This window comes from Passer domesticus, chromosome 5, assembly GCF_036417665.1.
Source record: "Passer domesticus isolate bPasDom1 chromosome 5, bPasDom1.hap1, whole genome shotgun sequence".
Taxonomy (NCBI): domain Eukaryota; kingdom Metazoa; phylum Chordata; class Aves; order Passeriformes; family Passeridae; genus Passer; species Passer domesticus.
In genome coordinates, this window is record NC_087478.1 from 53,172,689 (window position 1) to 53,194,467 (window position 21,779).

A 21,779-nucleotide genomic window follows, 5' to 3' on the forward strand; every position below is an offset into this window, starting at 1 on the left:
CAAAGTAATCCATTGATCTTCTGTGAGGTGCCAATGGAAAGATGCCGGTTCCTCACTCCAGAGAAGATTTCTGGTAGAAGGCAGCACAAAGGAAATATGTGTCTTGCAGAAGAATAAGGTAAGAATGGTAAAATGTGCACTCCAGAAGTTCTGTGACAAAGGAGTCTTATGATGTCTGGGTTATTTCTAGGGCAGAATAAATCCACAGGGCTAGAAATTGTGACATAGCTTTTGTGGTGGCTGGGGAAACATCCCACCCACTCCTTGTCCCCAGAGGACATTCTGGTTTCAAATGCTGGCAATCCATATGAAATAGCATCTCCGAACAGCTTGTTTTCATGAAGAAAAGCCACCTGGCCTCCCTGGGGGTAATGGCAATGGAATAATTCAGGAAAAGAAAAACAGGTAGATGTGGGTAGTATTTATGTCCATATTATGGATATTAGTAAAGAAAATGGGAGCTGCAAATCCTTTGAAGGCTCCAAAGTGCAATGTTGGAGATTTGGACTTGGGAGTTTGAAGTGTTTGAGTGCACTGAGCTGGCAAGTCTCATTTGAATGTGCTAGTGTTTTATCACTTCCAGACTTTTGTAAACCAGATCTCAGGGTTCCGTTGGCCAACCACACACTCTGCCTGGCAGGACTGTCACAGTGTTAGTTTTCACCTCCTTTAAAATACCGAGCAAATAGTTCATTTCTTGAGCAAATAAGCAAACTGTTTTCTTTTGGCTGTTCCTCCTGCTGCCTGAGGAAGCTCATCTGTGGGGAAATAAGTATTAGACATAAATCCCAATAATAAAAACACACATATTTTCTTAATAACAATGCACATTTAGTCGAATTATTTTAAAGATTCCAGATGATTAATCTGTTGCTAATATCTTCAATCTTATTTGGATATAAATGAAATTGCTTTGTTTCTGATGGAATGATTCCATCTTATTATTCCCATGAGAAGATAATCATAGTTCTGTTAAAAGCCATTAGGTTGTTGGGCACTTCTACAGACATAAGAATTGATGCATTTTAGGCAACAGATGGTGCAAGAACTGATGTCTGAGACATCAGATATTTCCTTTATTCCCTCACCCATTGCCAGGCAACAACGTTTTGTGAGCTGCTGATTTGGATGAGCTGTTGGGCCAACATCAGTAAGCCTGAACTTCTGGTTATTCAGGATTGTGTTTAGACCATGGAATTCTGAGAGATCTGAGCAATCCTTCCATTAGAGTAGTGTCTAGGCTGCAAGACTTTGTAGGGTAAGCACCAATTTTGGCCCCAATACCAAGTGACACGATGCCTTTGGTCACTGATTTAGGATTTTGGCTTATTGGAAGGCACATTTGCTTGTCTGTAAGGTGTGCAAGTAATCTCTTTGTGTTTTTTCTATTTGTGTCAAGGACAACAGGTCTGTTGACTCAGGGTGTCACACTTCCCAGCTGCAGATCAGAGATACAGGTCTCTGTTGGGTGTGCTGCTTTTGTTATGGGAGGATAGAATATTCCGATGGCAACACAAAGCAGGTCTGTTGGATTGGCTTGCTCTAGACAAGTGAAAAATGCCTTTGTGAGCTGTTGGCTCTTTAACTCCTTGACTTTGGGCTATGGTGTTGACTGCCATCAAGACATTGGTCTGTCACATCCAAATTTCCTGGTTGTATTGTGGGGGATGGATTTCTGTGAGGTGATCATCATATATTAAATACCCTCTTTCATGTAATAAGGAACATGCTTTCCGTGGCCTCTGAAGTGGTGTAAGATGGTTGTATTTGCTTACAGGAGTTAAGTGAGTGGATATGTGATGAGAGAATCATTTATAAGTGACCACACCTCTACTCACATCCTACCAGTAATTGTTGACTTGAACTACTTAACTTCTTAATTTATTTTACTAGTGATTTGAGGAAAATACATGAGATTTATCAGTATTTTGTAGTTTTCTGAACAGGAGAAAGAAATAGAAAGAGCTCACAGTAATTTCAATGGTTTTCAGGCCACAAAGGTCAGAGGTATTACAGAAAACAACAAAAACCCCCAAAATAATAAAAAAAACCCCACCCCCAAAAAAACAGAACAAAACCCCCAGGAATTAAGCTTAGAAGGGTACATCCAGTTCTTGCACTGTACTCCAAAGCAGGACCAGCTATACCCACTGGCATATTTGCCAGGCATTGCTTTAAGCTGTTCTTAAAAATCTTCAGCAGTGAAGATACCATGGCCTTGTTATGGAACTGTTTCCAGGCAGTACCTACATCTGTTTGAGGGATCAAAAGATTTACTGTTCCAAGGGTTTTCTTCATGTCCAATCTAAATTTCCTGTTGGTATTTTAATCCTCTACTTACTTTTTTTTTTCCATATCAGCAACAAATATGAAGGCTGTTTATCTATTTTCTGTACATGCATTTTCTTCAAAATACTTTTTGTCTTTGATTTTGATATAACTTGTTAGAAACGAGAGCAGGCTCCCGGTATTAAAGTGATTTCAGCATTTATTATAAGAAAAAGAAAAGGCCTAAAGCAAGGGGGCCCACAGGCCAAGCAGGAGTGTTCCCATGGAGGCTGCTGCAGCGCCGGCGCTGGGTCTTTTCAGCAGCAATGTCCCCGATGTCCCAGATGGAGTGGCACAAGATTCAGTGGGTCAGAAGCTCCTTTTTGTCCTGTTTTTTGTCCCTTTGGATTGGTTTCTATTTGGTTCCTTCATTTGCATGAAGGTTTAAGGCTATTGACTGGCCCATTACTGTTCTGTCCAGGCTGGCTCGTTTTGTTTCGCTTGAAGGGTGGTGCACTTTACTTAGGTGTGTTATGGTACATTGAGTACCATATTTCTTATAATTACCCATTTAACCCCTTTTAAAATATAATAACCAAACCTACCAAACATGCTTAATGATCTATCAACTATTTTACAACAGTTTTAAACCTATTTTATCATAACCTGCTTTCTTCTATTACCCAATTCATAGAATGCTGCTAAATGAAACCTTCAAGAAATCTGTAAGAACTATCAGACTAAACAAAAAAATTGTAGAAAAGCAGATGGCCTTGATTTCAAGGTGCAAGTAATGGAGAATTCCTCAGCATTTCTAGATTCCAAAGGTCTTGCTTCCTCCATCCGTTGTCTGTACAGCTGTACCAGTTACTGTGTTCTATCAAGGGTGAAAAGCAAACATGTCTCTCCCTTTTTTTAAGAGGTCATTCATGTAGAAAAAACATGAGTGGAAGGTCCCTACAAAAACTCTCTCTGTCCTGGCATTGCCTTTCCTACCACTTATTCATGGCTGATGGGAAGTTCAGGGAGTGACTTTATTACACAAGTAAACTACGAGGGCTTGGAGTGATGAGACAAGGGGGAATGGCTTCACAATGACAGAGAGCAGGTTTAAATTGGATATCAGAAAGTAATTCTTCCCTGTGAGCATGGTGAGGCTCTGGCACAGGTTTCCCAGAGAAGCTGTGGCTGCCCCATCCCTGGCAGTGTCCAAGGCCAGGCTGGACAGGGCTTGGAGCAAGCTGGGCTAGTGGAAGGTGTCCCTGCCCATGGCAGGGTGTGGATGAGCTTAAAGGTCTCTTCTGATCCAGGCCATTCTATGTAACAGAAACTTTTAGATCAGCTTTGTGCCGAGAGAGGACACCCAACAAACCCCTACAATTTTCCCTTGGATAGAGTCAATTTTAAAAGTATTCCAGCAGTTGAGTGCAAAGAACTGAGCAAATGAGAGGATCCATCTGCATATCTTTGGGAACTTTGAGGAAATACTGCATTGAGGACTTTACACTGAAAGCTGTTTTCCAGAAAAAAAACCCTTTCTTTCTTAACTTTTGCTGAAATTTGATTGCAGCAGGGGATTTAAATGTAAGATTCCATATCACTGTTTTCTGTGACAACACCAGAGGCTCAGAAATTCTTTAGCCTGGTTATGAGGACTTGGAACAAATCTCTGGGGGGAGGTAGAGCATCACAAATCACCTTATTTGACTCATGGTTCCTTCCAGAGATCCTCTAATGCATCCTCCTCATATCCAAGCATCTTGGAGGTCTTTTCTGTAATTCTAGAAATAGCCCAGGTAGGTTCAGCTCAGGTCTGTGCACATCCACTGAAATATATGTTCCCATACTCTACTTGCTCTCTCCCATGTATAAACAATGGGAAAAACACAAGCATATCCCTTGCTAGAGGTGAATTCAGAGATTTTGGAATTTTGAACGTGTTAGAAGGCTGATTTTGTGCATACCACTCTCCAAGTCACTCCATATCATAGAATTTACCCCCATGCAGGCTGTGAATGTTTTAAGACATTCATCTCCTCACTACTCTGAGGATGATCCAAGTATAAATTACAACCTTTTCTATCCTCTCCAGATCTGATTTTCACAAAGTAACTCACTGCTCTCCAAGGATATTTGATATCACTTTTTACTTTGCTGAGCATTATTGCTGTTTCAAATCATGCTCCTTGTTGGAACAGTTTTAATTTGTCCTCCTTGAGTCTCATTCTATTTCACACTTGTATTTCTGCTTTCTCAACAGCCTGGTATTTAATATCTGCTCCCTTCACTATTCATAACCTTTCCTAATTTAATATTCTCTGCAAACCCAATTGACATAGCCTGGAGAGTTGTTGTCATGTTAAATGTAGGATAAACTGTGATCCCTGACATCCCTGACTAGATACTACCTCACCGTTTCATGTACATAGTTCCACTACTTTCACCACTTACTTGGTTTAGGATTACAGACATTGTTTTGTTGATAGATCTACTCAATCTCTCTCTTTTTATTTTCTTTTTTTTTTTTGGTTAATTGTAGGAAAGATACAGAGAAACATTTTTAAGATAATTAAATGTGAAATCTACTGTTTACAATTTTGCTAACTTGCTTCATAATAAATTCAAATTAGGCTTTTCAAAGCTTCTTTCAATAGATCTGCATTTTACTGCCAACTGCTAACACAACTGTTTCTTCAGAAATAATGAAAAAAGGGGGAAATTATCTGGGATGCTGGTAGGAAGTAGCCCCCTGGAGAGTTTTGTGTATTTCCTACATAGTTTTAGCACATATACAATTGGAATAAATATTACCTAACTCAGCCCATTTATGAGTAGTTATCATTTCTCTGTTTGGAAATTGGAAAGGTCTCACAGTTAGATTGCTATGGACCAGGGGAAGTTCAGGTTGGACATCAAGCTGGAAGAATTGCTTCACATAGAGGGTGATTAAACATTGGAAAGGGCTGCCCAGAGAGGCAGTAAAATCCCCATCCCTGGAGGTGTTTAAGGAAGACTGGATGTGGCACTCATTGCTCTGGTTTAGTTGATAAGATAGTGTTTGGCCCAAGCTTGGACTTGCTGATCTCAGGGTTCTTTTCCAACTTCATTGGTTCTGATTCATGAGGATGCACTGCCGATTTGATACTATCAGGAATGTGTGTGTATATATAAATATATATATATGCCTAAAGATAATGCTCATAATACCAAAATGTATGTATTTCATTACTCTTCCAACTCCATTAATAGAGCTTGCCTCCTTGTCTTTGCCTTTCCTTGTTTTATTGACACCTCTTAATTACTATACTCTCCCACTCTTGTTGGGTTTTGGAGGGAGGCTGTGTGTGTGTGTGAAGGACTTCTTCATGGACTTCTACTTGCTATAAACTTTCTCCATTTTTAGACAAACAAAATATTTTCCCTGGCCATGGGTTCAGAACAAGGGGCAGTACCAATGACAGTGGCAGAGAAAGCAGGGACAGGACTCTTCTAACTCCAAAGTGTGTCTTTTTTTGGAGCAAAACGAAGAGAGCTGGAGGCCCCTTGCTCTTGTATCCTTTCCCATCCTTCTTGTCTTCCATTTGCTGTTTATCCAGAACTCTTTTCTGCACGTCATTTCTCTGTTATTGGCAAAAGTTTGTCTCTGTAGATTGTGTTCTGCAACTGTGTTTCAAATTTTATAACAAATTCAAATGTTAGAATACAAACTTAATTAATACTTTACAGCTGGTAATAAATGCTCTGGAGCCAGGGAAAGAATTTTGCATAGCCACATCCCCCTTTTAATCCTTTCTCTGCTCCTCAAGCTTTTCATTACCAGCTTAAAAAGGTTGCTAAAATTTACACCACTGTGCTCTCCTCTGGTGCTGGTGTGATCATTCACAGTTTGTGTAAGCTAAATTTGAAATTGCAGCCCAAGGAAGCCGATAATCTGTTGCATGTCTTTGTCTCACGCTTTGTGTGGGGATAAGTGGCTTCACATGGCGTAAGACAATGGAGAATCATGTTCTAAGTGTGCAATGCCAAAGCCTAACAGTGAGATTTTGCTTCACTAGGGGTTCTGTGATGATTTCCGAGCAGCAAGATGTTCAGTCCAGATTCTTCCAGCTAGGACACCAATGCAGAAAGGGTGGTTAGGCCAGAAAAGCTTCAAGGGAACATGGAAAGGACATCTTTCCTCAGAGTCTAGCACTACATGCATCTTTTCCAGAACTGAAATCAGCAGCTCAGTTGAATTTAATTCAGAGAACTGTAATTTGTGCTTTGCAAATTGCAAAATTGCCAACTGTATTACTTCCGCTGGGCCCAAATTGCTAATATGCAAGTGTATAATGAGATTAAACAAGCGATTTTAAAGATAAAGTTCAGATAAATTGTTATCTACCTGTGACAAATAGACTTGAAGTTACAAAAGATAACATAATTTTGCACATTTTTATATTTTAAGAAGAGATACTGCAAGTAGTTGGGAACTAATTGGGTAACCAGTGGACTCACATAGAGCTGTTAGTCCTATGCTTAAAAATTTACAGAGGGAAACTCTTAAATTAAATCACTTCCAGTAATTTAAACAGTGCTGAATTATGGGAACTACTAAAAGGTAATATTTTTTTAAAAGTTATGCTTGATTGTTTTAAAATGGGTTGTGTTTATTATTCCATTAACTTCTCCATTAGATGTTCACAGTTTACATGACAAAGTGTGAAACCAGATTGACTATTACAATAGTGGTGCTCTGGATTTCAGAGTACAAACTGGAGATGCAGTGAACTCCAGGACAATGAAATCCATTTTTTTTTTCTAAAATCAGTCTTTGAAACTCACTTTGTTTTCCCTGATGGTTCCATGTCCAGTGTATCAAAGCATATTAAATTGATTTAATCATGCAAAGTAAAGTAAGCATGTCTGGCTCAAAATCTGTCTTCCTTATGCTTGACTATGTTTATTTAAGAGTATTTTAAAGCCACATGTGGTATTTCATTACATTCTTTGAGATTTTTCAGGAGATACATTAAAAAATAAAAGCTGAGCAGGTGACAGGGTATCCCTTCATGCCCTGAGCTGAATTTGTGACATTCCAGTACCACCTTCTCCACTATGGCAGTCCCGGGTACCACTGTGAGTCAGGGGCTTTGGAAATCCTACCAGATGTGTTTGTACAGCTGGCCCTTTGCCTTCTCAGGATCAGCCTCATTATGATTTATTAACCATCTACAAAGAGCATTGACAAACAATGAATATTTATGACTACAGATGTAACCCTATTGTTTGTGCAAATTACAGTGTTTTCCTGGTAATATTCTGAATGGCTTCAAGTTGACATAAATAATTCATACTTGTAAAGCCATATGTTAAACTGTCATTGTAAAAGACTAAGTGCTGCCAGTTTTCACTTGAACCATATGTAAATATCAAGCATTTGATATTAAACAGTGATATAAAGTCTAAGCACCTTAATGCCACTTACACAATAAAGATTGCAATATGCCACAGTGCATTGAGTGCCAGTGTCAAAAGAAGTTTAACTGCAGCAAAGGAACCATTTTTATCCCTGAGTAAATTACAGCATATTAATTTAACCAAGTCTGGCTTTACAGATTTAAATTGCAGTGAGAGCAGACCTCCAGTCTTTGTTATTATTACTGTGTGAAGGAAACAGCTTGAAATATTTCCACAAATCTATGGCTAGTTTTTATCAAGGTACTTGTTGCATGCATGTGACATGCATTTACATACATTTAATGTGTGTATATATATGTGTGTGTGTCAAATGCTGTGCAAATGTCATAATATAATGGAATACCCTGGGCTGGAAGGCATCTTAAAGACCACCCAGTACCAAGCCCCTGCAATGGGCAGGGACATATTCCACTATCCCAGGTTCTCCAAGCCCCATCCACCTCGGCCTTGGACACTTCCAGGGATGGGGCAGGCACAGCTACTCCGGGACTTTTTATTTTTCACTAGGAATTTCAGAATGTAGTGTTAAGACTCATAAGGAGTAGAAAGCTCTTGGATTCATGGATTCTTCCTTCCATTCTGCCAGCAACTCCACTGACAGAGATGAGGGTCGTTTCCTCTTTCCTGCCAGGCTCCATGGCTGGAAGCACAGCCCTTACCCACCACATGAGGTATTTCTCATCCTGTGGGAGGGCTGAGTCTCCTGAGGGACAGACTCTTGGCTACTCACACACACTTCCATGAGCCCTGTTATGTTGAAGGTCGAGTCAGTTGCCCATGCCAGGGCTGTAGCCTGTGGGAGATTTACTTCCAACCACATTACAGGAGAAGAAATACAGCTCAGGGCTTGACTGATGTTTCCCATTCTGAGAGAGAGGTCTCAGCCAGGTTAAAAGCCAAGAGGTGGTCTGGTCATAGTTCAGAAGAATCCACAGTCAAACCCTAGAAGTCCTTCAGTAGATGTTCTTAACTGACACATTTGCAACTAAATGCCAAGGCTGAAGGATGCAGATAGGCAAATTCATCTGGGAAATAAGCCATACATTTTCAACAGCTAAGGTAATTAGCAATTGGAATGACCTAATAAGGCTTGTAACTGACCGTTCATCACAGAAATGCTCCAGCTGTGATTAGAGGGATTTTTTTAAAAAAATAGTTAAATCATATTTATTATCCTTAATAATAAAAATCTCAAGGAAGTTGTGGGGTTACAGAGGAGACTAAGACTGGGTGGTTAAAAATAACATTGCTTAGCCTTAAAATCCATTAATTTCCATGATCCCAGTACTGAGTCTTGCTCACACTTCTCAAAGCTCTCTATTCTGCATTGCTTCCACAATTTAGATTTAGAGTGTGTCCACTAAGCTCCACTGAAAGCTAATGGTGTATCTGTGCTACTCTGCATGTTTCAAGGACAGCAAAAAATTTTAATTAAAGGTTTTGCAGTTCTTCATCTGTCTCCAAATGAACCTTGGCAGTTTGTTTTCCATGTGCAGTCCTGAGACAGAACATTGCTCACAAAACACAACCACATTTACAGTTAAAATGCTATTGCTGCTTGAGTGAGAAGAATAGAAATGAAGCTCTCTTTTAATGGGTTTTAAATCAAAAGCGCTTTATTTCACTTCAGTGGGAGTGTGAAAATAGGACTTCTAGATTCAGACAGGGATAGATACAGGCATTGCAGATGCTCAGCATGGCAGCAGTTTTTTCTTCCCTCACAGAAGTCTGAGGGCTAATACAATCCCTCAAAAAGTTTGAGTCCCAAATACAGGCTGGAAGAATCCCATTAACTCAGCCGAATTTTCTTAATTGTAATGACCACTGTGGCCACTGCATGGCCAGAAATGCTGATGGTCCTTGATTGTGTCTCTTTTTGTGTCATCACCATGGAATTGATTATTTTTCACAACTGCCTCTTCTGCAGGCCTTTTCTGGCTCACAGTTTCCAAATGGCTCTGAAGGATCCTTTTCTCCTTGTCTTAAACTTATTTCAAGGCCAAAATAAAACTATAGGGACCCCTTATTTCAGAAGCAGCTGTTTTCATGCCTTGCCTTGAGCCTGCAGTGCACAGACAGTGCTTTAGGTGTCACACAAATACAAAAGAGCTGCATTTGATACCACAATCTATATTTCTAGACGATCATTTGGACAGTGCAGTTTTTACACAAATTAAAGCTTTTGTGTTGAAATAGAAATTAAAGTAGAAATCTACTAAGAAATGTGCAGTTATAAAAATGGCAATTACTTATCTGGAGCTTCCTGGGCATACCTAGAGATGAATTTCTGGATTTTGTGATTGGAAATATAATTTTGTAGCTTATTTTTGTTGCTGGCAGTGTAAAACCTTAGAGTGGAGTCCTAGATTTTGTTCTTGTCTTTGCATCTTTACTAAATTCCAGTCAATTATTACAGCTTTGTGCAAGTCTAGTGAAATCATTGGGATTGCCCAGATGCAACCACAGTGAAGACCCTGAATTTCAGCACTGGGGCTACAAAGCAGGATGGAGAAGAAAGAAAATCTATAGTTGTACTCCCCAAGTCCAAGCTGAGCTGGCATAGCTGATGGTTAGAACACCTGTTTGGAGGAAGTGTCATCTTGAGGGAAAATATCAATTAATAACTGAAATACTTGTGATCTGAGCAAAGTGGCTGTGGTTTAATTCCCAGAGAAGCATAGAACTGTTTTCAAAAACTGCCTGGTGCTGTCCAAGTGCAGGGTACTTCCAGGTTTCCACAGCCCAGAGGCCCATCCACCTGAAGATGCAGAGCTGGATCTTTGCCACATTGGGTAACTCATATGGAAATAAACCATCCAGAAAAAATTCTTTATTTTATCTTTCTTTCTTTTTTGATTTTTTTAATTTAATTTTTTATTTTTATTAGGAAAAGAGCTTATGTCTTCAAGGAATACATTCCACACATGATTAAACATTAAAACAGGAACACATCACTGCACACAGACCAAAACCTACTTTTTCCTCCACTAGAATTGAAAATCTATCATATTATTGAAGGAAAATGAAAGTAAGATTTTCAAAGTAATTATTTTAGTTTGCCTCTGGCACAAAACCAAACAGTTTCTATTGTGAGGTTTTCTGTCTGCATATAAATATTTCCCTGCAACACAGTTCATCATGGGGAATATTCCTCAGCATAACATATCTGTCACTGAGATTGTTCTGCAGATGATCCATTTCATCTTGTTGTGTCAACAAATACTTATACTTTTGGGTTGCTCCAGATATAGGACCATCTAGCCCAGCTCCTGGCCCTGCACAGGATCCCCCAACAATCCCAATCTGTGCTTGGCAGTGTTGTCCAAACATCCCTGGAGCTCTGGCAGCCATGGGGCTGTGACCATTCCCTGGGGAAATGGGAATTCCCTGTTCAGTGCCCAGCCACCCTCTGGGGGAATAACCTTTTCCTGCTATCCACCCTAAACCTTCCCTAACTCAGCTTCTTCCCATTTCCAGGGTCCAGAGACCCTGTCTCTGGTCACAAGAACAGAAGATAGCTTTCCACTGCCTGGGTGGACTGGGAGCTCTGGGATGGATGAGGATGAACTGGGAAAAACTGAGATGGACTAGGAGCTCTGGGAGGGACTAGGAGGAGCTGAAACTTCTGGGATGGACTGGGACAGACTAGGACAGACTGAGAGATCTGGGATATTGAGTTAAATTTCCAAATTTGTTTTTGGAAGTGTATGCTAAGTAGCTCTGTTTCTTCATCCAACATTGCCTTTATTTTCATGTTGGCATAGCAGCTCCTCATGTCGTTCAGATCTCCCTTTGGCCGAGTGCTACAGTCCATGGCAAACTCATGGAAAAATAAGGTTCATGGAAGCACATACGTGGAAGAGTGAGCTGAGAAGATGGCCTGCTGACCATCCTGGTGTAACCCCAGCCAGCAGCCACTCACTCCCCAACAGCAGGATCATGGGGAGAATGGGAAGGGTAAAAGGGAGAAGATCCCTGGTTAGGATAAAGACAGCTTTATAGCAAAGCAAAACAAGGAATTAATTCCCTGCTTGCCATGGTTGGCAGGTGTTCAGCCATCCCCAGGAGAGCAGGGCTCCATCATATGCAACAGTTTCTCAGGAAGACAGACACCATTACTCCAAATATCTCTCCCTTCCTCCTTCTTCTCCCCACTTTATACATTGATCGTGATATCATAAGGTTTGGAAAGTCCCTTTGGTCAGTTGGGGTCACCTGTCCTGGCTGTGTCTCCTCTTAAATTCTTTCAGCAGTGTGGCAGCAGAAAAGCAGGAAAAGCTTGGCTCAGTGTAAGATCTGCTGCACAATAACAAACCCATCTCTGTATTATCAGCCCAGTGTTCAGTGCAAGTACAAGGCACAGCCCCACACCAGCTACAGCCTCATACAGCTCCCAGTGGAATTGTAAAATGTGGTGTCCTTCAGGCCTTCTGGGAATATAATCCCTCAGAACTTCTTTATGTCCTGTAGAATTGCTGAGTGGTGACAGCCAAAATGCAATGAAATGCATGTGTGCATTCACAGGAATGCTTTTTCAAATAGCCTTCCAGCTACGTGCTGGACTCGTTGTATGAACTGTAAAGAGTATTTTTGTGCTGTGTACATTGGGCCAAATTACTGGTGCTTCTGGTTGGGTCTGCTGTGCCCCAGTGCTGCCAGGACTGTCCTGAAGGAGATGAGGTCACAAGAGGGGCTGCTGAGTACTGCCCTCTCCCACAGTGTCTGAGGCACCACCACCATGGCAATGGATGTAGAGGCAGTTTGTGTCCTAGGTCTAATTCCACATCCTGGTTAGAAAATCCACAGCTGCATTTCTGCACATATATGCTGCATTCCTAATTCTGCTTTAGGAAAGCTTCTTACAAAGGCACAACGCTCCCAGATTTTCATGTTTATCCGTGGGGAATTGTGCCTTAGAAATGGTTTATAGGAAAACTTGGATCTGAGTACTAATCTGATTTAAACTCATTTAAATTCAGAATCACTCTGGGCTAACTCTGGTATAAGGGTAGTACTGATCCATGGGGCAGCAGTGGTCCTTCACAGAAATACCAACAGCAGCTGGCTTTGTGTCCTTAGTTAATTTGATTATATAATTTTAGTTTAACTTAAACAAAGCAGCAACCTTATTATTATTTTAAGAAACCTGTTTTGAGAGGAGGGAATCGTATTTCTCACATAAATCCATCTTCAAATATCTTCTTTAGATGTACATGCAGCTGGGGCTGGAGTTGAGTTTGTGTGGGGAGAGTAAAAGCATACAGTATTTCACCGATCACAGTTGCTTTAAATTATGCAGGGAAGAGGGAGATGCTGTTTATGCATGAAAAAAACAAGATTGGCAGTAGGGATCAGAGGGGCCTTGCTTTTGTAGTTTCCCTCTGCTATAAAACAAGTAGTAGGGGAAGGATTAGGGTGTCTTACCAAGAATTATCTGGGGGGTCACATTTGGTGCTTGTGACCATTAGAAAAAAAATCTAGGTTCAATGGTAGTCAGCATTGTCTCAAGCACTGTTCTTCTGTAGTTTTACAAGAATTGAAAAACTAATTAAAAATTAAATTAAATTAAAAATAAATTTAAAATAATAATAATAATAATAATAATAATAATAATAATAATAATAATAATAAATAATGCTTGAGTCTTGCTTTGCCTAAATGTGAATTAAGGTCAATCTCAGGGATGTCTACTGATATGAACTTTAGTAAGATTTGAATACATGTTTTCAAATACTTAAGTCATAGTTGTATAGGATATTTTCTGAATTTTGCAGACATTTTCTACATGCCTTATTTACTCATCCCCTCTTTTATCTTGAATTAAAATCTACTTTAAAATATCAGTGTTCTAAATCGCATAATATACTTCAAAATCACAGCAGGGGAATTGAGAAGGCTCTCAACAATAAATCCTATTAATTCTAATATTTCCTATTGTACAGTTCTGTCACATCTGTTATTTTATGTGTTTTGCCTACAGAATGAAAAGGAGAAACTGACATGGAGTGACCGCATGCCTGGATATGCAGTGAACTTTGGACTGATTATATTTATGGTAACATAATTTGCATTTCTGCTTGTTTATTAGATGTGAGAAACTTTGCCATGAGCATCTAGAAGGAAACACTTGAATTGCTGTTCTTAAATATGTTAAAAATCTGAAGGTAAGGTCAGTTTAGGAGAAATACTAGGAAGGTTCATGGAGCTCAATGCCTGACTCCAGCTTTATTCTCTTTTTCCAAAGGCTGCTTGTGGAAGGTCTGATTTGCTGCAATGCCAGCAGTTCATTACACAAATGCTGCCTCTCTCCCATGGTTTCTGCTCCATCTCTGTTATCCAGTGAATGGATAACATTGATATCTAGTTGTGAGCACAGTATTGCATATGTTGGTCACAGTGATGTTTGGAAAGGTTGAGCCTCTGAACAGACGACATCCAGGTGAAATAAACCAGTTGCTGAGAAATATTATCCAATATTTATCAGGGATGGACTGTACAGTAGATCATGGTATACAGTAAGATAATGGTACACAGTCCTCCCTTGGGATCAAGAATCAGGCGTGCAGGGCAACCTCTAAAGTGGGGACACCATTGTCCTAATCAAAAGTCAAATTTCCAGCAAAACAAACCCATCATGAAGCTGCTGGACTTTGTAAACAGCAACAGAAAGGCCTGGCTAACAAACCCTAAATTACATGGTAAAGGATCCCATTATCCCTCTGGTTACAATAATTACTGACTGAAAGCTTCTGTTCATATCTACAGCCACTATAAAATGGCAGTGAAATAGTCCTGTTTACACCATTTTGCAGCACGTAACAAAGGAAACTCACCAGCAGCCTAAATTACTTTAAGATACCTAAGTGTATTTCTAATTTACTGAAATTTGCATATACTGCACTAGATATCCTGAGAAGATTTAATTTCTTTTTCTGACAATCAAATGTTCACATTGAAGTTAATGTCTACACCCTTATAGATATGTTTATATATTTATGAAGATGTATGCACTGCATATTCAGAATATTTTCTGTACATTTTAGATGTGTCCTATATGGATGTACTCACAGCATTTTGAGTGAGTTTACCATCCTGTGGCCATAATCAATATTTGCTTTTTAGACAGAAACTCTAAGTGGCATGAGTCATGACTTCACTTAGAGCAGGCCACACTGAGTCTGACTAAGCACACAGCTCTGACTGAGCTTTTACAAGTCATTCTTTTGCAGACAAGGTACTTACATGTGCTCTTGACTTTCACCACATGTTTAAATCTCCCCTAAGCATGAGCTTAAAGTGCTTTCCTGACTCATAGCCTAGGTATTACCCTGCCTGCTTACTGTAACATCTCAGAGAGATTTATAAAGGGTTATTACCTACAGTTTGTGAGATGTAAAATGCAGAGCTCCAATTCTTCATCTTCTGTTCGTGACTAGTGGAACTAGGCTGACTTTCACCATCTGGCAAAATGGACACAATGATCTTATTTTTGCAATATTTTGAGCATTATTTATATAAAAGTAACTCCAGGAGACAACTTGCAAACCATGCATGAAATTCAAACCAACTCTTGATGAGGGAGAACATGCTCTGCTATCTTACATGTATATTGCAATTTGCTCTTTACTGTATGGGATGTTTCCCTTTTTCCTGCTAGATTACTTAAAGAAGAATCAGAAAGATCAGACCGAAGTTTTGTTGTCAGTCCGTGAAACAGTATTGTACTGAGAAATCTTATTGGTCTTGTTAAGCTCTATTATTATTATTCACACAGATTAATTATTTAACTATAAGGCCTACATGCAAAATAAATAATAAAATCTTGAATTTATGTGTGTGTGCATGGGTACAAGAGTCAGACACAGACCTGCACACAAGCAATTTCTAGAGCTGCAAAAGGGATTGTTGCATTTTTAATGCTAGCTTTCCCAGACCAAAAGGGTCTGGTGTTCCAAATCTATAGGTGTTTTCTATGAAAATTTCTACATTGCTATAGAGTGATGCTGTTTTGTTCTGTCCCTTCTTCCCCAAGCTTTACATCTCATACATTCCCTGGTGATTCATGAAACTGGTAATGGTTTTCTTAGTGTAAAATCTTTCCTTTTTTTTTTTTCCCCTTAATTTCCATACTTCTGTTGTGTACTTCACTTTTGTGAATCCTCTTTTGAGAAACGTGTAGTGGCATTTTTTCTGGCTTTTCCTCTGTCTGTATTAAGCTAGGTATGCTGGATTTTTTGTTCAAAGTGCAGGTTGAAAAAAACATTGTGTTTGCTTCTCTCATCCAGTCTTACATCACCAAACAATTCCAAGGATTAATTCACACATGTGTGGATGCTTTAAAATCTGATCACAGTCCTTTTGTTGTACACAAAGCCTCATTGGACTGCAGTGGGGCCAGAAGATCCAAGTCTGATTTAAGCTATGCATTTTTGCAGGGATTGTAGGACAGAAGTTCACAAGTCTTATTTTTGCAGAGTGAGATCAATGGTAGCAGGAGATCTGGGCTCAGCTGGGAATCTAAAAGTTTTTCTTGAGTGTGATTAACAATAACACAACACAATTTATAAACCCCATACTTAGAAGGCACATATTGTGGCAGAGATTTCTGAATTGGTGGTAAAGATGCTGGTAGTGCTGGGAGAGAGCAGAGTGGCATGGAGCAATGATTCACTGGGGCTTCTCTTTGTTTGGCTCAGTCAGAGGAAGGAAGAAAATCAATTTGTGTCATGGCAGAAGAGTTCTGCCTATTCTCACTCACATGGTGTAATACTTGACTCTAGAATAGCCCTACTAGGGAGCCAGAGAACTATCTGGACATTAAATTGTTATCCTACTTGGATGGAGGTAGCAGCCTAGCCCACAGGGTTTTATAGCTTCCTTCTCAGATCTGGTTTGCTTTCCTGTTTGTCTTCATTCATACCAGGCTCAGTAGGTGACCTTTTCTGCAGCCAATTTTCACATCTGTTTTTAAGTAGTTCAGTCCTGGACAGACTAGTTCAGCTATTCAGAGAAGAAAGTGCCCTAACAGGGGGAAGAATGGCCAGAGGGAATGCTGGCAATGATAACAAAACCCAAAGTGGGCACCTGAACAAATGGCGGTCTGCCTGATCAGGAATTTGGGTGGAAGAGGTATTTTCAGGAATGAGAGAAATGCTGTGAAGACACGGGAACCATTCCCCCTCAGTGACTGTCTGGGGAGTGAGAACTGTGCTCACAGTCACTGTGCAGTCCTACAGGCCCTCCTCAATTTTCTGTTCTTGCTGGATGCACAGATAATGAAGACTCCTAAAGGAGTGTTTTTCCATCTGTGTCTAAGCAGATGTTTAAAAACAGCTGACAAACTGAGAGTTTCTGAAATCCTGGTGCTTTTGCAAAGTAAATATTTTTGTTCTTTAAACAAATAAAACATTTTTTGCAGTCATTTCGTACACCTTGCTATGGCATTGCATGGATTTGAAAAGGTTGCTACTCTCTCATCCTCTGGTAACATTCCGCAGGGCAAGGGATTCCTTTGGTCAGGCTCAAGTTCATTGAACTCGATCTGAAATTTCCTCTTTTTCTGTTTAGTGTGGATTGTCCTTGACTCTTCTTCCTGTACTGTTAAGATACCACTCCTAAGTGGGAAATTGTGATGGAGAGAGGTGTGTATGGAGGCCTAGGGAACTCATCAGCTCCAGAATGAGGCATCCAATTTCTGATTGTCTTTGTCCACCACCATCGAGAAAAAATTGCAAAGAAATCCATGGGGAAAAGAAAGAGGATGAGAGTATCAGGAAGATGATTATGAAGGAGGAATCTGTGACACAGATTAAGAAAAAGAAAAGAGCTTAAGGTGTCTGTAGAGATGGAAGATGAAGTAAATTAATACCAGGGAGTGTTATTTTGTTTTCCTTTGTTGGGGATTTTACTCTCTACTCTAGTGATTGTAATGGAGAAGCAAGGAAAAGGTTAAAGTTCTTGTGTTCCTGCAGCCCTTCTGTCACAGTAATGTAGTTCAGCATGAATGTGATTTTTTTTTGTCTCTTCATTTGGTAGGTAAGTCAAAAGAAAAATAACTAGAAATGTTTCCTTGACACAATGAAAACTACAAAACCAAAGGAAATAATATTTTATGTCATTTGAAAAGTTTTCATTTAAAATGTTTCAGGTTCAGGCTTTTATCGTTGAACCTACATTTCATTTAAAATTAATGAAACAGTTATTTAAAAAGTAAAATTAGGTATTTTACTAGGTCTAACTATTACTATTTGCTGACAAAGCATATTTGACAATTTCATCTGAAATCTCCAGAAGTTTTTCCAAATAACTAATTCTTAGTATGTTTACTAGTTCTTCATGAAAGCAAAATGTGCCCAGTTTTCACCTTCAACATTTAATAATTTAGCTTTGTTTCTTGTTGTGGTTCTTTTGCAATAGTTCCTTTTCATTGAAGGCAACAACCTTCCCCTGCATACAGGAATTCAATAAACTATTGCTGGATCATTAAAATGAACTGTTAAATTTCCTTAAAGCTGTGTTTTGAATCTGGGCCCTTAGGCCCATTTTAATAATTGCAGTAGTCTAATCTTTCACATTGAGGTAGTCTCTTTCATCTGATGATCTCAAGATGTTTTACCTAAAGTAATGAATGTACACTGGAATTCTTGCTAAAGGCATAAATTAAAAGGAAGAATGTGCCTTCTCCCCCTTTTGTGCTGTGATGATGAAAATTTGCTATTTTTTATTATTGTTTTAATGATTTCTTTTTCATTGTGGATTGGTTTAGATTCTTTTATTTTATTTTTTAACAGAATACCACAACCCTGTGAAATTCAAATTCTTCTTGTGGGAACTTGACCTTAAGTAGCAGGACCAACTTCCCTCATCTCATGGGTCAAAGCTGGCCCACAAAGAATGCCAGGGATATCAAGTGATTTCAGGGACACAAATGTAAAATGAAGCCCTAATAGCTCCGCTTAGGTCAGCCTTAAAGGAATAATAACGGGAATAATAACTTTAATTTGTAAGTTGGCACTTCTGTTGTGCACAGGTGAAGCTGTTTAAGCCAGTAAAGCCCATTTACCTGACTGCGCATAAATACAGGCCTTTCAGTCCAAGCCATCTGAATCTATTGTCAGATAAAAGATCTTGCTTAATTCCTGCTTTTGAACCCAAAATGCCCAAATTTCACTGCATGGATGATGTGTGGGGCTTTAATCAGAATGGACATGCCCATCTGCTGGAATCCATGGAATCAGTATAAAAGAATCACAGATTGGTTTGGATTGAAAGGGACATTAAAGGTTATCTAATTCTCATTCCATGCCAGGGGCAGGGTTGCCACTCACTGGATCAGGACACTCAGGGCCCCATCCACCCTGGCCTTGGTCTCTTCCAGGGATGGAGCAGCCACAGCTTCTCTGGGCAACCTGTGCCAGGACCTCAGCACCCTCACAGGAAGAATTTCTTCCTAATGTTTAACAAAAAGTATCCTCTTTTGGTTTAAAACCATCCTTCCTTTTCTTACCACTACCTGCCCATGTAAAAAGTCACTCTCCCTCCTTTTAAAAGCCTCCTTTAGATACTGAAAGGTGGTATCAGATCTCCCTGAAGCCTTCTCTTTTCCAGGATAAACAACTCTCTCAACTCTCATCCAACTCTGTCAAGCTGTCTTCACAGGAGAGGTGCTGTGAAGCGTCCAGCCCTCTGAGAATCTTGTGTCAGTTGAATTGTGCCAGTTTGGAGTCGTGCATCAATTTCCTTATTTCTCATTTATGTCCCTGTTTGCTGGAGAGCCTTTTAATTTGATCACCTGCATGTCGTCACCTTGCACTAAGAACCGACCCTGCGATGCCCATTCACGGAACACACCCAACCTCCCAGCCAAAGTTTTGTTTCCAGGCTGAGCTAATCCATGTGTTCATTTGTTTGCAGATCATGCTGGCATTTTCAGCAGTGTTTGGTGTCATTGTGTATCGAATCACGACAGCAGCAGCCTTGTCCTTCAGCACAAATGAGACAACCAGGTCCAATGTTCGAGTGACTGTGACTGCCACTGCTGTCATCATTAACCTTGTGGTGGTCCTCATCCTGGACGAAATTTACGGAGCTGTGGCCAAATGGCTGACAGAAATTGGTAAAACTGCCTCACCATATTCCTCATTAATCCATGTATTGACACCAGGGGGTGCAAGGAGGGTCCAAGAGGACTATTTCCTCCTGGACAGGGCCTGTGAAAACACTCAGGCCTGTGAAGGTACCTCTTTAAGCTAAGAGCTGCAGAAAGTCTGTGGGTTGTTTAAAAAATGTTGATGGTTCTGACAAAGTTACACTGATGTTGTTTCCCTGATGAAAGTTTTAACCATTTCCTTACTGCTCAAGTGATTTTTTGGTTCCATTTTAGGGGCATGTCTGAGCTGGACTTTTTATTAATGATTTGTACTGCAGTTAGTGGTTGGACTTTCAAAGTTTATTTTAAACATCAAAATATTGCTGCAAATCTGGCTATTTACTCTTTATGAAGAGAAGTCATTCCTTTGACTCCTATAGTGGTTTAGGCCTAAAGTATTGATTTGTTATATACATTAGGCTAAAGATGTTTCCTAATAGGGGTTTAGGCTGGGCTTTATTTTATTATATAAATTAGACCAAGGATATTGACTGATAGCACCTTTACATGAGATTGCTCTTCAGACTTCTGTTTCTTCTCAATTTCTTAAAACACTTTTAAATTCACAAATGAAATGATCTCTTTCAGTCCTGTTTTTGGAAGAACATTACAAACTACAGTCTTGCAGTTGTTAGAAGTCCAAGCCTGAATTGTGGAAGTATGGTCCTGTTTAGGTTAAATTCCTAAAGTATTTGAAAGAAATGAAGACAAAGCAATTAATTTTTACAAATTGCCATGTTAGTGGGTTCATTTGTTTGTTTTTTTTTCTGTTTTGCACCAAGCTTTGGGCAGATTGTAACAGGGTTACACAATAGGACTCTGTTCTAGTAGAATACTAGGGGTCACTGTTCAGGCCAAAATTGTACCCAGATTTTCAGCTTTCACATGAGTGACAGGCTGCTAACTGTGTGTGACCTGATCAATTATGTTCACTGCACCTGGCCAGGTAAGAAAGGGCACAAATGTTAAGGAATGACGCAGCTGTGTGGAAAGAGTAGGAAAATATGAAAATGAGATTTCTCCAGCAGCTTCTAGGCAGGAGCTGGGAAGTGCTAGGCACTGCCATGGCCTCTCTTTGGGAAGTGCAGGAGGAAAATCTCTCTCTTTGAAATGTGCACTGGGCTGAACTGTGAAAGAAACAACAATTTTGTACTTGCTGATTATTGCCCCCTGTCACTTTGCATCTAATTCTAATCTTATCATTATTAGGGCATCATTCCTAATCAACAATCAGATTTTTTTTTAAAGAAGGATCCAGTCAGAATAATATCTAGTACTACAAATTACATGAGTTAGAAAGTTCACTCAGGCAGCTTTCTCCAGCACTAGGCTCAGATGCCAAATGTAATCAAAATGTTTAAAAAAATGACAATTCATGCATGCTGGTAAATGTTGCTTAACTTGTGAACTCCCATTACCAAGAGGAGAAAAATGTACTCAATTCTCATTTCACACTGCACTTAATCCACAAGCTGAAGAACACACTTGTTGGGCTGAAGGAGTAGCTCTTGACAGTGTATGTTTCTATTCTTGGCCCACGTACACTTGAGTCTCTGTTCAGGTGAAAAATTACATCTGTAAGCACAAGAATAGCACTGATAGCAATTGTGTTAATCATGGGATCACAGTCATGCATATGCCTCAATACCTCCTCAATCAGGAGGAAGAGTAGGAGTTTTGTAGTTATCAATACAGAGAGCTCATACAGGGTGGAGCAGGACTCCTGCGGGCCCAGTGGAGCGGGGTGCTGATGCCCCTTTATCACAGACCAGACCAGCTAAAGTGCAGATGGTATCCTGCTATTCCCAGGAAGAACAGATCATCTTCACTGATCAGGTGGTGCCAGACAAGATTTACAGCTCACTTGTAACTCAGGACAACAGAATGGGTTGGGTTGGAAGGG

The 21,779-nt window shown here is 39.8% G+C and overlaps 1 protein-coding gene and 1 long non-coding RNA gene across 6 annotated transcripts in view; both read left to right on the forward strand.

Annotated features, from left to right (window-relative positions):
- ANO2 (anoctamin 2) overlaps positions 1-21,779 on the forward strand; it is a 149,625-nt gene that overhangs the window by 99,235 nt on the left and 28,611 nt on the right. For all 5 annotated transcript variants that reach the window (XM_064420517.1, XM_064420516.1, XM_064420518.1 and 2 more), the window contains 2 exons: positions 13,709-13,783; positions 19,642-19,843. In XM_064420517.1, the coding sequence (XP_064276587.1) occupies positions 13,709-13,783; positions 19,642-19,843 (277 nt within the window). The remainder of the gene's footprint in view (positions 1-13,708; positions 13,784-19,641; positions 19,844-21,779) is intronic.
- On the forward strand, positions 248-10,497 carry LOC135300747 (uncharacterized). Its single transcript, XR_010362509.1, has 3 exons — positions 248-405; positions 8,315-8,399; positions 10,145-10,497. It is a non-coding gene; the product is annotated as an uncharacterized LOC135300747 (long non-coding RNA).